This window comes from Myotis nattereri (genome assembly GCF_964212035.1).
Source record: "Myotis nattereri genome assembly, chromosome: 16".
NCBI lineage: Eukaryota > Metazoa > Chordata > Mammalia > Chiroptera > Vespertilionidae > Myotis > Myotis nattereri.
The window spans coordinates 16,758,544-16,774,551 of NC_138091.1; the positions used below are offsets into that span (position 1 = coordinate 16,758,544).

The following is a 16,008-nucleotide window of genomic DNA, read 5'->3' on the forward strand; positions in this document are numbered from 1 at the left end:
TCAGCTGGAAGGGCTGTTTCCAATTATCCTGGGGGAAGGGCGGGGGTTGCCTGCTTGTGTGTAAGAACCCTAGCTTTCAGCACCTCTGGGCAGAGGTGACATTCCTCTCCCCTTTCGAGCGGTTACAGGCCTTCAGTCCCTTCCCTTTGATTTTGGGTCCAAAATCAACCCCCTACTGACAGTCTCTTGAGATTCCTACTGACAGTAACCCTTCATGGCTCCTCTTCTCAGTGTTTGGCAAGGTGGGGGGGGGGGCGCTGCTGCTTGAAATAACATACTGCCCCCCTCAAAGGCAGGCCAGATCAATGGAGAAACAGCAGTAACTGCTGAACGAGACTGTCACCCTTGTCCTGCATCTAACGGGAACACAGACTGTGACGTCTGTGTCTTCGAGCATCTGTACTCTTCTCATGTGTCCTTGACTCTGGCTACTCAGTCAGGGCCTCCTGGGGGAGTCCAGGGGAGGGGAGGGGGGTGCTTCTGCTCCCCTTCTTCCAGAGCTGAGTAATGGTCCCTCTGCTGCTGGATGAGGGTAACTAGTGTTGAGCAAGGGAGAGCGGGTGTCTTGTCTGTCACCAGCTGCACAGTCTCACACAGTCACGCCCAGCAGTCGGACACAGTTCCTGCCACTCCTGCTCAGCCACGCTCACTGTGACCCCTGCCACCCCACCTTGGGAGTGAGATTTCAAACAGGTTCCCCCCCTTCAGTTTATCAAGTTGCCTAGCAACCAACCAGTCAATGGCATGAAGCCCCACCCCCACTACTTGACTTCACACCAAGCTCAGTAGTCCCATTGGCTCCTGCCTAGTACCACCTCTCAGCCCTGGTTTTAGGAACAATATGCCAATCCCCACTGCTGCTGGACTAGGGAGCCCACTAATAACCCTCCCCCCCCCCCTCCATCATTTGCCTCCCCAAACAGACACAGAGATTCTGGTATCATATAAAACCTTTTTATATAAACTCACCCCCACCTCTTTTTGTCCCTCCCTGTTCCCTCTCACCCTGTTGAGCATCAGGGACACTGGTGTCTGGGCTCCCCCCGCACCACCAGAGCTGAAGCTGACATTCAAGGTGGACGTGGCGCATGGAGAGCAGGGGAAGGTCCACCTCCTGCTCCCCCTCGTCCCCACTCTCCGTGGGCTCTGGAAACACACGCTGACCGGAGGCAGTGGCCAGCAGAGGCAGGCTAGGGTGCAGGCTGGAGGGAGAGACAGGCAGTCTGTCAACCCCCCGAGAGCAGATGCTTGCTCCCTCTGCAATTCACCTCCCTCCCAACCCGAGCCCCAAGATCTGTGGTATGACCTCACTCCATTGGTGCAGTCCTTCTGAGGCAAAAAACTCAGCACAGGTTCCGGTTTCCTCTCATGCCCAGCCTCGCCCGTGTCCCACACAGAGACAGCCCCGCTCGTGCTGCCACTCACTAGGAACTGGCCAGTCCTGGGGAGAGAGCAGAGGCTTGCTGGCATGGCGCCATCATCCCAGCGCAGGAACTCCTCACACCCAGGGGTTCGAATCTGGGTTACAGGGGGCACGCGAGTCCTGGGAAGGAAGGACCCACGGTCACTCACGGGTCCAGATCAAAGTAGATGCGCTGATTGGTGGTCACCTCACGATTCAGGGACCATAGTGGATGACCAGGCTGCCGGAGATCCCAGCACAGAAGCTCAGCATCCTGAAGACATAGAACAGGGGCCTGGAGCCCACCACCCAGACATCTCTGCTTCCCTCAAGCTTTACAGGCACGCCTTTAGCTTGGGTTGATGTTTTTCTCACACCTATCCCCCAACATATCAGCCTACATCCCCACTCCTGCCTACTGCCCTTTGGGATCTCAGGACATGACTCGTACCTTGCGGGCTCCTGAGAAGAAGCGGTTGCCATCGGGGTGAAAGCAGAGGTGGGTGATGCCCCCTCGGTGCCCTCCCAGCAAGGCGAGAAGGGAACCATCATCCCAGGCATACAGGCCCAGGGAACAGCCATAGGAACCACAGGCATAGAGGGGCTGGGCTGGGTTGAAGGCTATGCAGGAGATGATGCCGCTCTGGCCCTGCTTTTTTGCTAAAGAGGGGAGGAACAAAGTGGGGGAGCGAGCAAGGGCACTTGACATTAACCAGGCTAATCAGAGGTGCACCTCAGTCTCCTGTCCCAGAGCCCATGTGCCAGGACTCAGTATCCCCCCCTCCATCTGCCACAGTAGGATGAGGACCCCAGATCCTTCGGTTCCCCCCAGCTCCCCACAAAGGACCTAAATGCCTAAGACCTACTTCTTCCCGCTCAAATCTGTTTTTCCTGGAAGGAATGGAAAGCTGAAGGCTTGTAGTAAAATAGAACCAGCTTCACCTCCAATTTCCTAACGATACTAAGATTTTGGAGACCAAAAGGTACACAGCCAACAGGAACTGGGCTCAGAGAGCACAAGCCCTTTACCCACCGGTTTGACCAGGGCTGTACGGAGGAGGCTGTGGCACTCCCCCCCCCCCCAACATGTGGTCCCCTGGCTCACACGAGGCCCCTCTGCACACAGCAGTGCCCTTTCCTTGCTTCCTCTCTTGGAAGCACAGATGCTTACCAAACGTGGCTCGGACCTCACAGTCACGGCCGGGCCGGGCCGTGGAAAAGACACGCACGGTCCGGTTGAAGCCACAGAAGAGCTGGGAGCCGTCCGGGGAGAAGCAGAGTGAGTGGGCTGCCGTCAGCTCATCCTGGGAGGAGGAAAGGGCCGGAAACAGGCCTCGTAAAGCAGGTCCCCTGTCCTCCAGGAAGGAAAGCTGGGCCAGGACAAGCGGGGCTGGGCGGGAGGTCCCTACCAGGTGGTTGTAGGCGCGAAAGGAAGCCCGGAGCTCTCCAGTGAATGCATCCCAGATGTGAATTGGGTTCTCCCGGCTGCTGCTGGCCACGCTGAGAACAACAAGGGCACTGAGGCCTGCTGCTGTCAAAGGAAGGCTGGGGAGCCACCTGACCGGCCCTCTCAGCTCACACCTGGAGGCACACCAAGCTTCCCTCCTCCCAGAGTCCCTGGGTAGCCCTAGACTCTCTCTCATAGAGGATCCCCTTGAAACTGCTAGGGGGAGTAGCAGAGGCCAAGGTCATCACTTACTAGGAGGTGTCTGGCTGGCTTGAAGACATCAGAGAATACCAGCAGTAATCGTAGATGGTGTCGCCTTCCACCATCCGAAGGACAGGGACCTGGACAGATGGAATGCCTAGGTCACTGGCAGGGAAGGGAGGCATCTTGGACCTCCAGCAGTTTTACGGCAGAGGGAGACCATGTGTCATCATTTAACCAGGCAGGAGAGGGCAGATGGGGTCAATATGAAGAACAGAATCTTTATGTCAACATTCAAAGGTCAGCTCATGCTTTAATGTCAGATTGGGCCACCAAAAGTCATACACATTTATCCTTTTGCTTTTTAAACACTCAGAGAAGAAAAATAAATAAATAATATCCCAACAAAGAACCAACCAATGATATGCATATTTCTTTTATATATTATATTTTATTGATTTTTTTACAGAGAGGAAGGGAGAGAGACAGAGAGTTAGAAACATCGATGAGAGAGAAACATCCATCAGCTGCCTCCTGCACATCTCCCACTGGGGACGTGTCTGCAACCAAGGCACACGCCCCTGACCGGAATCGAACCCGGGACCCCCAGTCCGCAGGCCGACGCTCTATCCACTGAGCCAAACCGGTTTCGGCTCTTTTATATTTTTTTTATTGATTTCAGAGAGGAAGGAAGAGGGAGAGAGAGATAGAAACATCAATGATGAGAATCATTGATCGGCTGCCTCCTACATGCCCCCTCCTGGGGATCAAGCTCACAACCAGGCATGTTCCCTTGGCCAGACTCGAACCCGGGACCCTTCAGTTCACAGGCTGATGTTCTATCCACTGAGCCAAACCAGCTAGGGCAATGATATACATATTTACTAAGCATCTACTAAGTGCCACTTGAGCCCTTAAAAAATTAAACAGCCCCAGCCAGTTTTGTTCAGTTGGATAGAGCGTTGGCCCGAGGACTGAAGGGTCCCGGGTCTGATTCTGGTCAAGGGCATGTACCTTGGTTGTAGGCTTGATCCTGGCCCCAGGTCTGGGCTCATGCAGCCGGGCCACTTTTGGGAGGCAACCAATCAATGTGTCTCTCTCACATCGATGTTTCTCTCTTTCTCTCTGTCTCTCGGCATCCCTTTCACGCTCTCTAAAAAAATCAATGGGCTCGGCTGAGGTAGCTCAGCAGTTGGATGTTGACCCAAAAACCAAGAGGTCACCAGTTCAATTCCTGGTCAGGGCACATGCCTGGGTTGCTGGGTTGATTCCTAGTGGGGGGTGTATAGAAACAGCCAACCAATGATGCTCCTCTCCCATTGATGTGTCTATCTCTCTATCCCTCTCCCTTTCTCTCTCTCTAAAACTCAGTAAAAACATAGGTTGATGCTCAACCACTGAGCCACACCAGCTGGGCTAAAAACATGTTGTTTTTTTAATCAACGGAGAGGGTTAACAAAAAATAAAAATTAAAAAATTAAACAGTTTAATATCCTAAGGAGAGGGTTAACAAAAAATAAAAATTAAAAAATTAAACAGTTCAAATATGCAAAGTATTAAAAAACAACAACACCTGTGACTGTTTCACCCAGCTTAAGAAATAAAATATACAAAACAGTTAAAATTTCAGCCCAATGAAACCTTCCCTCAGAGGTAAACACTATCCTGAATGTACCATTCTCATGAATTTCTTTAGGAATATATTTATACAAAGAAAAAACAATGTAGCCCTAGCTGGTTGGGCTCAGCGGATAGAGTGTCGGCCTATGGACTGAAGGGTCCTGGGTTCAATTCTGGTCAAGGGCACATGCCGGGGTCGCAGGCTCAATTCTCAGTGGGAGGCATACAGGAGGCAGCCGATCAATGATTCTCTCTCATCACTGATGTTTCTATCTCTCTCTCTCCCTCTCCCTCCCTCTCTGAAATCAATAAAAATATATTTTTTTTAAAAAAAGAAAAAACAATGTACAGCATTATCCTACATACCTTTAAACTTAATATTAATGATATCACACTGTTTATGATTGTGAGATTTAACCATGGTGACAACATTTAGCGCTAATTCACACATTTTCACTGCTGTAGACTACTTCACTCATCTCTCCTTTTCTATCGACAATCACTGATGTCTTTCCATTTTTTAGCTAGTATGTTTTTTAACATTTTGGTACTCATATGAGAGGGTGGGTTTCTCTGCAGTTTCTGCTAACAAGGAAAATTATTGGGCTCAATGGCATGTACTTTGCCAGCTCTGCTAGATAATGTCACATTTTTTCCCCAAAGAGCTCATCCCAACTCACTCTTCCACCGACTGCATGAGCGTGCCTGTTGCTCTGCATCCTGCTGATATGGCCAGACTTAAATTTTTCTCAGTTTGAAGGCTGTGAAATGGTATACATTTGCGTTTCCTTCATACTACTGAGGTTAGACATGTATCTACGTGGGGTTTTTTGAGGCATTTATCTGTTTACTAACAATTTAAGTATGCCTTTTCATAATTTTTGTTCACTTTTCTACTAGGCTTTTGTCGTTTTCTTACTGATTTGAAGGCAATCTTTAGATCATCTGGACCAGTCCTTTGTTAGTTATTTGCTTAACTTTGGGTGATGTCATCCAGCCATGACTTCAGTTTTCACTTCTCTACTCTGAACCCATATATCCAACTGCCTGGTAGAAAGCTCCACTTGGCTATCCCACAGGTACCTCAAACCTGCCACCTTCAAGCCTGCTGCTCCTCCTGGGCTCCACAGCCAATTTCCAAGCCTGAAATCAGCACCAGCCTGAATGACAACTCCTCCTCCTCCTCTTTTCTGCCTTTTCACTCTTGGTCCAGCCCCGTGTCATATTTTGCCAGTTCCACCTCCTGGAGTTCTCTTGCATCTGTCCACTTCCCGTCATGCCACATGGAGCCACTGCCTTCTTGCTAGCATTTCTGCAAAACCCGACATGTTCTCCAGGCCTCCCTGCACCCTCACACTCCAATCTGCCCATCCATTCTCCTTTCCACACCACGGCCACATCAAGGCCCTGCAGACCTTGTTAAGTTGGAATTCTGTACAACGTCACCTTCTTAAAATGTTCCAGTGACTCTTCATAACCCTCAGCATAAAACCCCTCTTTACAAAGCTTCCCTATCCACCTCTCATGGCTCACCTCTCTGTGCTCACTCCTTAAAAATCTCTACATCCTCCTGTTTTAGCTCTGTTCTCAGAAGGTACCAACTCACCATACTCTCGGCCTGCAGGCTTGCACGCATACTGGTGTCTAAGTCTGTGATACTCTTCTTTCACCTCCCCCAACTTCTGGCTGAACCCTAGTCTTCCTCCAGGGCTCCTAGATGCTTCTTCCACTGGGAAGCCTTCCCTAAACCCTCAACCTGAGCAAGGTGCCCTGGCCCGTGTCCCTACTGCCCTCTGTGCTCCTTACTCCGCCTTGTACCTATCTGAGAAGGCAGGAACCATGTCTGTCTTGCTCGCTACTGTTCTCCAACACCAAGTATTTTCAATGTTTTGTTTTTCAATCTTCACCCGAGTACATGCTTATTGATGTTAGAGAGGGGGAAGGAGCGAAGAGAGGAGAGAGAGAGAGAGAGAGAGAGAGGAGAGAGAAACATTGATAGGTTGCCTCCCATACATGCCCCGACGGGGAATCGAACCCGCAACCTAGATAAGTGCCCTGACTAGGAACTGAACCTGCAATCTTTTGGTGCAGGTTCCCACCAACTGAGCTACACTGGCCAGGGTTAAATAATATTTTTTGTGTGTTTTTAAGATATATTTTTATTGATTTCAGAGAGGAAGGGAGAGGCAGAGATAGAAACATCAACAATGTGAGAGAGAATCATTGATCAGCTGCCTCCTGCACGGCCCACACTGAGGAACGAGCCCGCAACCTGGCATGTGCCCTGACTGGGAATCAAACCATGACCTCCTGGTTCATAGGTCGACACTCAACCACTGAGCTCTGCAGGCCGGGCTAAATAATATTTTATTTTTATTTTTTTAAAATATATTTTATTGATTTTTTTACAGAGAGGAGGGGAGAGGGATAGAGAGTTAGAAACATCGATGAGAGAGAAACATCTATCAACTGCCTCCTGCACACTCTCCACTGGGGATGTGCCCGCAACCAAGGTACATGCCCTTGACCGGAATCGAACCTGGGACCCTTCAGTCCACAGGCCGACACTCTATCCACTGAGTCAAACCGGTTAGGGCCTAAATAATGTTTTAATGAGTAAATGAAGACAGGAGACTGTTCCAGTAACGTAAGGCCCAAAATAATAGGACCTTGAATTAAAGTAGAGGCAGTGAAATAGAGAGAAGTAGATGGATCAGAAAGATTAGGTAGACTTGATGGGATGTGGTGATTAATTGGACGTGGCGGGGGGGGGGGGGGGCACATTAAAGGATGAGACCCTGGCTTTTGGTTTGAATACCTGAGTTCATCACGATGGTGAAGGACTTGGGGTTCACAGGAGCGCTATGAGGTGCCAATGTCCTTGGTGAGGGTGAGTGGGAGAATCAGACAGCAGAAGCCTCAAAGGAAAAGTTTTCACCAAGAAAAAGGACAATTGTCTGGAATAGCATTTGGGAATGAGGGTTCCCCTTTCCCCCTAATGAAATATGTAGGGCACATAGGATGCACAGTCTTCTCTGGAGAAGGCAAGAGGGGAGTAAATGCCTTAGGCAAGAGCCATAGGGAGGAAAGTTCTCAGAAAAGAGGCTGGGGAGTTGAGAATAAGAGTTCTAGAAATGGGAGAGAAGAGAGGAGAGCTATTGGGAAACTATGTTGGGAAGAAGCAGTATAGGGATATACCCCCAAAATGCCCTCCAATTTCCCCACCTATATAAACTTTATCCGTTTCCAAATACTAAACTTTAAAAAGGGAATATCTAATGAATGAGGTTGGGCTAGACATGGTACGCCCACAATGCTAACAGCATTTTAAAAAAACACAAAAACTTTGAAAACAAATGGACTATCTATATCACAAGAAACACAAAACAAATATGGCCAAAACAAATATGATACTGCTTGACCTATGGTATTTCTTACTCATAAAATTTCTCTTGCCCTAGCTGGTTTGGCTCAGTGGATAGAGCGTTGACCTGGGAACTGAAGGGTCCTGGGTTTGATTCCAGTCAAGGGCACATGCCCAGGTTGCAGGCTCAATCCCCAGTAGGGGGTGTGCAGGAGGCAGCCGATCAATGATTTTCTCTCATCACTGATGTTTCTATCTATCTTGCCCTCTCCCTTTCTCTCTGAAATCAATAAAAATATATTCTTTAAAAAAAAATTTCTCTTATGAAAAGAATCTTCATCAAAACACTTCACTGAATAATTTATATATAAATATCCTAGAAACAACCCAAATGTCCAAAACAGAGGAATAGGTAAGACAATTATCTACCATAAGCCTCAGTGCATTATCGCATACCATTAAGACTGAAGCACCATGAGAAACATTTAGGATATGATTATTTTAAAAACAGCAGTATACCAAACCATCTACTATAGGATTACAGCCACTTAAAGAGCTTCAGTACTTATACAAAGCTTTAAAAAAAGTAAAAAATTTAAAGGGCTGAATTCTGCAGAGTGGTTAATGGTGACTTTTTTCCTTTTTAACATTCCTATTTCTCTTAAATGAGTTTGTGCAATAAATTCTCAACCTCCCATATATTCAGTATCTCATGTAACTATCCCTGCTCCTGAACTCTTCTTTTTTATTTTTAAATCCTCACCTGAGGATGTGCTTATTGATTTTAGAAAGAGGGGAAGAAGGAGAGGGAGAGAAAGAGAAACATTAACGTGAGAGAGGATATCAATTGGTTGCCTTCCGCATGCACCCCAACTGGGGATCAAACCTTCAACCTAGGTATGTGCCCTGACCAGGAATTGGAACCGCAACCTTTTGGTGTACAAGATGAAGTTTCAACCAACTGAGCCACACCAGCCAGGGCCTGAATTCTTCTTTCAGGATGGCTGCACCGCAGCCACCTGGCCCTGAGAACCACTGGTTTCTGTTCCAGGAACCGGCGTATGGCGTGCCTTATATTTTGCACTGAGAGCTCAAAGGTCTGCAGCCTCCGATCTGACAGAGCTGCAGCTGGATAAGCATTTAGGACCATCCCCAGAGCTGGACACCCTTCTTCTTTAAAGAAGCCACCAAGAATTTCTTTAATTCTCACCCCCTGTCCCCAGTACACACCTCAAGGACAGGAGATGGGTATCAACTGTGCTCCCCACTGTAATTTCTAAATCTTTTCACTTCTCCAAACTCCAGCTTCTCTATAGTTCCTGCCATCAGTCTAGCTCCCCACTTTTTGTCATTCTCCCTCATTCACTGAGACTTTATCTCCTGGTTTATTGTCTCACTCCCTATAGATACTCATGTTATTCTTGGTGACTTTCACTTCCACTGGGACTTTGAACTTGCTATTCTCCCTGCCCACTGTATTCTTTCCCAAAACACCAGCTTGGTTCACTCTCTTCCTTCCTTCAGATCTCTGCTCAAATGTCACCTAAATAGTGAGGTCAGCTCTGGCTGGGTGGCTCAGTTGGTGGGAGTGTCATCCTATACACCAGAAGGTTGCGGGTTCAATTCCCAGTCAGGGCACATACCTAGTTGCGGGTTTGATCCACATGCTGGGCGAGTATAGAGGTTTCTCTCTCTCATTGAAGTTTCTCTCTTTTTCCTTTCCTCTCTCTCTAAAAATCAATGAATCCTCAGGTGAGGATTAAAAAAATTACTTGGACATAATCCTTGATTGCTTTTTTCCCTGCACCTCCACATTCAATTGACCTCCAAGTCCTACAAAAGATACTTCAAATGCATCCCCATCCCTCCATCTCTCTTGACACCACCCTAGCCCAAGTACCATATATTATGTTTTACTTTGTTATTTTTTTTAGATGCCTGTTCCCCACACTAGAATATAAGTTTCACAAGTACAGGGACTTTTGCCTGTTTTTATTTGACTAATCCTCAGCTTCTAAAACAGGGCTAGTACATAGAATGTACTAAAAAAAAAAAATAGTGCTGAATAAACGAATCAGTGAAAGAATGATGCATCCATCCAATACCATGGCCTTTCCCATTCCTTTACCTCCTTAGCACCCACAGCTGTAATTGAGACCATGAGTGAGTCCTGGGCCTTGTCAACAACCACAGTCTCTGGCTACCATCTCCAACCAATTCTGCTCGCTTGCTTTGCCATTTCTACCACAATTAATCAGCTTCATCAAAAATATATTTACATCATGGCTGGTGTAGCTCAGTGGTTGAGCATCAACCCACAAACTAAGAGGTCACTGGCTCCATTCCCAGTCAGGGCACATGCCTGGGTTGTGGACTCGATCCCCAGTGCAGGGTGTGCAGGAGGCAGCTGATCAATGTTGATGTTTTTCTCGTATCTATTTTTCTATCTCTCTATCCCTCTCCCTTCCTCTCTCTGTAAAAATCAATAAAAACGTATTTTTTTGAAAGACACCCTTGTCTTTCACCCCTGACAAACCCCAACCAGACTATCCTCCATGTTTGCACTCAACTACTATCAGTGACTACTAGTGCTTATTGAATACTTACTACATCAGGCACTGTTTTAAGCACTTTACATTAATTCTTTTAATTTTCACAACTCTGTGAGGTGAGTGTTGTTATCATCATCCTCATTTTACAAACTCAGAAACTGTGGTCCATTACCTTGCTGGGGAAGGACGCATAACCACACTAATTGTTTTGACTTTAAATGGATGGCAACACATTTCTATGAGCACTGGGCTAAGATGAGCAATCCTCCACATCCTAGGGTGGTTTTGATCTTCAGCTCTCCAGGACCGATCCTTCACTCCTGCTCTCTGCCCGCAGGCCCTCTTCCTTCAGCCGGTAAGCTCCCTTCCTGCTTCACTGAGAAGCCAACAGAGAGACACCGAAATCTTCCAAACACCAGAGAGGTGCCTCTGAATGCATCTTCTGCCTTTCCTGCTACAGCAGCGGTTCTCAACCTGTGGGTCGCGACCCCTTTGGCGGTCGAACGACCCTTTCACAGGGGTCGCCTAAGACCATCCTGCATATCAGATATTTACATTACAATTCATAACAATAGCAACATTACAGTTATGAAGTAGCAATGAAAATTGCCAGAACCGCCAAAACCGGTTTGGCTCAGTGGATAGAGCGTCGGTCTGCGGACTGGGGGGTCCCAGGTTCGATTCCAGTCGGGGGCATGTACCTTGGTTGCGGGCATATCCCCAGTGGGGGATGTGCAGGAGGCGGCTGGTCGATGTTTCTCTCTCATCGATGTTTCTAGCTCTCTATCTCTCTCCCTTCCTCTCTGTAAAGAATCAATAAAATATATTAAAAAAAAAAAAAAAGAAAAAGAAAATTGCCAGAACCGGTTTGGCTCAGTGGATAGAGCGTCGGTCTGCGGACTCAAGGGTCCCGGGTTCGATTCCGGTCAAGGGCATGTACCTTGGTTGCGGGCACATCCCCAGTGGGGGGCGTGCAGGAGGCAGCTGATCAATGTTTCTCTCTCATTGATGTTTCTGGCTCTCTATCCCTCTCCCTTCCTCTCTGTAAAAAATCAATAAAATATATTAAAAAAAAAGAAAGAAAGAAAGAAAATAATCTTATGGTTGGGTCACAACATGAGGAACGGTATTTAAAGGGCCAGAAGGTTGAGAACCACTGTTCTACAGCAAGGGATTATCCTGAACCTATCAAAGACCTCTAATGTACTCTGGAGTCTGTCTTCACCCAGCTACTCGGTGGCTTTGTTAACCCTTCTCTCTCCTAGAGCACCAATTCCTGTCTACTGGAGTTATTCCTGACAACACAGAGACAACCATTAACCCTTTTTGGGGCTCACAGTCCCTCTGGTCACCATTCCATTTCTGTTTCCTGTCATAAGAAAACTCTTCCAAGGAAGTGTCTATATTTCCTCTCCCACCCACTCTGATTGGCTTCTGCCTCCATCACTCCCCTGAAAGTACTCTGGTCAGGATCACTAATGTCTTCTTGGGTTATTCTCTAAATCTGCCTCACTTTCAGCAGCGTTAGGCATGACTCTTTGCCTCCATTTTTGTAGTTTCTTCTGCACTCCTCCTCCATAAGCTGGAACGCAGGGCTCTGCTTGGGCCTTCTCCTCCATCTACACTCTCTCTTGAGACGGAATCCACTCTCAAGACACAACATATTATCTACATGCTCCCCCACTTCTCAAGGTATATCCCCAGCTCCGACTTCTCCCCGTAGTTTTACATTTCACAATTAATGTACCTAAAAACTCCTGACTTGTTCCAATACCTTTTTATATCCCTGTTTCCTGTTCTGAGTAAATCATACCATCCCTCTGGCAGCAAAACCTGGACACCACACTTGGCTGCTTCCTTCCCTGCACCTCCACGTCCTACAAAATATACTTCAAACCCATCCACATCTCCCCAGCTTTCCTGACACCACCCTAGCCTACGCCACCATCATGTCTTGCCTGGACCATGAAAAACGCATTCTAATGAGTCTTCCTGATTTCACTGTTGCCCACCCACAGTCCATTCTCTAAAATTCAGCCATCATTTCACTCCTGTTTTAAAACTCTACATGGCTTCCCAAATAAACTCCAAATGCCTTACTGACAAGACCTGACACAATGTGGCCACTGGCCATCTCTCCATAAGCAGCACCCTCCCCCTCTCACTGGCCTCAGTCCAGGTGCATTAGTCTTTTTTCTGTGCCTTGAACACACAAAGTTCTTTCCTAGCTCTTGGTTTTTGGAAGATCATTGCCTCTCCCCAGAATGCGCTTTCTATAGCTCTTCACATGACTGATCTCATATCCTTCAGGTCTCAGTTTAAATGTCTCCTTTTCAGAGGGCCCCTTCCTGACCATTTTATCTCAGCCGTATCCTCTCCTTATTCTCTCCTCATTCTGTTTACTTCCTTCATAACATTTATTACAATTTGTAATGAACTTGGTTATTTATTGGTTTGCATGTTTGTTGTCTATCTCCCAAACAAGAAAGCAAACCAGCTCATCTGTCTCATTCACTTTACCCCAGCACCACACAGTAACTGATATATTATTGGTAATCATTCAATAAATACCTGTCAGCACTCTCCCTCTCAGGAGCACGCCCACACCTTTCTTCCTGCTCAGGCATGCATCTCCTAAACCCTAAGGTCCCCACAAGACTTGCAACCAGGGGAGCAATGGGCAGCGGCAGTTCACCCTGGCTAGCCACCTCAACCCATCTCCAAGGTTCCTTCTCCCTGACTTTCCAGTGAGCCACAGCAGCCCTGCCTGGGACCATTTCTTTCCTATAACATTTCTAGAGAGCCACAGCAGCCCCACCTCGGCTCCCTTCTGTTGCTTCTTCTATCCTAAGCCCTTCCTTGTTTCACTGTGCCCAGCTTTAATAAATGTACTCTCAAAAATAACCTGGCCCTAGCTGGTTTGGATAGAGCATCAACCAACCCTCGGACTGCAGGGTCCCAGGTTCAATTCCAGTCAAGGGCACGTATCTCAGTTGCAGGCTCAATTCCCGTGTGGGAGGCAACCAATCGACATATCGATGTTTCTCTGTCTCTCCCCCTCCACTCTCTCTAAAAATCAATGGAAAAATATACTCGAGTGAGGATTAACAAAAAATAAAATACCATTAAAATAAAATTTTAAAAATAAAAAAATCTGTAAGTCAATTAAGTACTGTCACTAAAAGTCACTACTCTTTTATGGAAAACACATATTCCTGACTAAAGAAGGGACAAACATCTCTCTAAATGACTTTATGCCCTAGTTCAATTGGTTACAACGTCCTCCCAACACCAAGGTTTTGGGTTCAATCCCAGTCAGGTTGAATGCATAAATAAGTAGAATAACAAATAGATGTTTCTTTTTTTATTTAATATATATTTTTATTGATTTCAGAGAGGAAGGGAGAGGGAGAGATAGAAACATCAATGATGAGAGAGAATCATCAATCAGCTGCCTCCTGCAGGCCCCCTACTAGGGATCGAGCCCACAACCCCTGGCATGTGCCCTGGACCGGAATCGAACCTGGGACCCTTCAGTCCACAGGCCAACGCACTATCCACTGAGCCAAACCGGATAAGGCAACAAATAGATGTTTCTTTCTTTCTCTCTCTCTCTCAAATCAATTTTAAAGAACAAAATAAAAATAAATAAAGGACTTCAGAATTCAGGATAAAAAATGCTACCTATGGAAATTCATGACGAAGATGTTCAGTGTCTGGTGAAAGGGCTGGTTTAGCCCTTACCCTTACCATTTCTGCATATTCCCGCTGCTCCCCTTCACTGTACATCTCTGGGGGTAGGTTATAAATCCGCAGGATGTTATCAGCACTATTGGTCAAGATGCAGGAACCATCAGGGGCCCTAGGAGTAGGCAAAGGTTAGAAAGCTAGACAGACCTACATTTTCCAAGTGCAGGGCTAGGGCTGAGCCTATGTCTAGGGAGTAAATTCCCCCCAGAACCCTGAGGGAAGTAGAAGACAAAATCCCAGGTGAAACTGAAGTTCAATCCAAGAGGGATTCTTTTTTTTTATTTTTTTTAAATATATTTTATTGATTTTTTACAGAGAGGAAGGGAGAGAGATAGAGAGTTAGAAACATCAATGAGAGAGAGAATCATCGATCAGCTGCCTCCTGCACATCTCCTACTGGGGATGTGCCCGCAACCCAGGTACATGCCCTCGACCGGAATCGAACCTGGGACCCTTCAGTCCGCAGGCCGACGCTTCATCCACTGAGCCAACCCGGTTTCGGCACAAGAGGGATTCTTACTCCTCCCCCACCTCTGGTGAATCCTTCTCCCAGGCGAATGGGGTATTCGGAGGTGAAAATCCTAGTGGATTTATCTCCCTGCCCCGTTTTCCTTACCACTTACAGCCTTTCAAGAAGTTCTCAGGCTGGGCGCTGAACTCTGACCAGGAACCACTGAGAAACTGAGGTAGTTGGGAGAAGCTGTAGCTCCACGTGCTGGAAGGAAGGTGGGGGACAACAAACCTGAGTCGCCAAAGCAGAGAGGAAATAGGCCTGGAGAACTGGGACTGAGGACCGGAGGATAAGGGACATCTCACACTTCCATGCATCTCGGATTTCCAATGTCCTCGGATTCCCGCCGTCAACTGCCAGCACCACTTACGTGGACCCCTCCTCCTCAGGAACAGGCTCCTCGGACACACCTTCCCCGGCTTCTCCAGGCCCCAATTCCGGCCCGCTCGTTTCCTCCGCAGGAAGGCTCACACTTTCAGGAAGTTCTTGCTCCTTGATTCCAGGGCTCAACTCACTGGGAGTGCAAACCCCTGTTTCCGGGGAAGTGGAGAGAGAAGCGAGGTCCCCCCCCTCCTCCGGCTCCTGGGACACAGCTGAGCCAGCCATGGGATCGGGGGACACGCGGGGCGGATCATCGCCTTCGGATGTCAGTGGCATCAGTTCTGGGTCCGTGTTTTTATCCATCGGGGAAGCCTGAGGCGAGAGACGGGCCGAAGCCGGGGCCTTGTCTGCAGACAGGCAGTAGGGCGCTAACGGTGGCTCCTCGGACGTCTTCATACCGCCGAGGAAGCGCGGCAGGCATTGGCCTCGGCCAGGCAGCCCTCTCCCCGCTGGCTGCCAGCTACCTGCCCCGGCCGCTCCGCTTCAAAATTCACCAGGATCCGGGCAGCCGACTCGAGAGACCCACCTGTGCCTCCCGTCCTCTTCCGGGAGGGGGCAGAAGACCCCGAGAATGGAACGTAGCCGCTGGGACACCAATGTTGAAAGCACCGCGGACCTCAGCCGGGTTGGTCCCTACGCGCCACTGGCTCTCGCGAGATCTGGGCCAACCTTTCGATTGGGTCTCCGCATCTCGGCTCAGATTTCGCGTGCGACCCACGGAAGGGGCGGGACCAGGAGTCACCATTCCCATGAAGCCGTGGGGCTTTTGGTGGCTCCTGG

The 16,008-nt window shown here is 48.1% G+C and overlaps 1 protein-coding gene across 1 annotated transcript; it reads right to left on the reverse strand.

Annotated features, from left to right (window-relative positions):
• Nucleotides 1–936: 936 nt before the first annotated feature.
• On the reverse strand, nucleotides 937–15,863 carry WRAP53 (WD repeat containing antisense to TP53). Its single transcript, XM_081109008.1, has 10 exons — nucleotides 15,218–15,863; nucleotides 14,953–15,051; nucleotides 14,337–14,448; nucleotides 3,102–3,190; nucleotides 2,812–2,902; nucleotides 2,574–2,706; nucleotides 1,854–2,062; nucleotides 1,573–1,676; nucleotides 1,307–1,441; nucleotides 937–1,202 (listed from the first exon to the last, which is right to left on the reverse strand). Exons 1-10 carry the CDS (start codon nucleotides 15,622–15,624, stop codon nucleotides 956–958), a joined length of 1,626 nt encoding a protein of 541 aa, XP_080965134.1. The 5' UTR covers nucleotides 15,625–15,863; the 3' UTR covers nucleotides 937–955.
• Nucleotides 15,864–16,008: the final 145 nt, after the last annotated feature.

Bases quoted from the DNA above. Each gene is read 5' to 3' on its own strand.
- WRAP53 (XM_081109008.1), bottom strand. From the start codon at position 15,624: ATGAAGACGTCCGAGGAGCCACCGTTAGCGCCCTACTGCCTGTCTGCA. The intron at 14,449-14,952 runs GTAAGGAAAACG...GCCTACTCCTAG, and splicing joins TTCTTGAAAGGCTGTAAGTG to GGCCCCTGATGGTTCCTGCA. The intron at 2,707-2,811 runs GTAGGGACCTCC...TCCTCCTCCCAG, and splicing joins TTCGCGCCTACAACCACCTG to GATGAGCTGACGGCAGCCCA.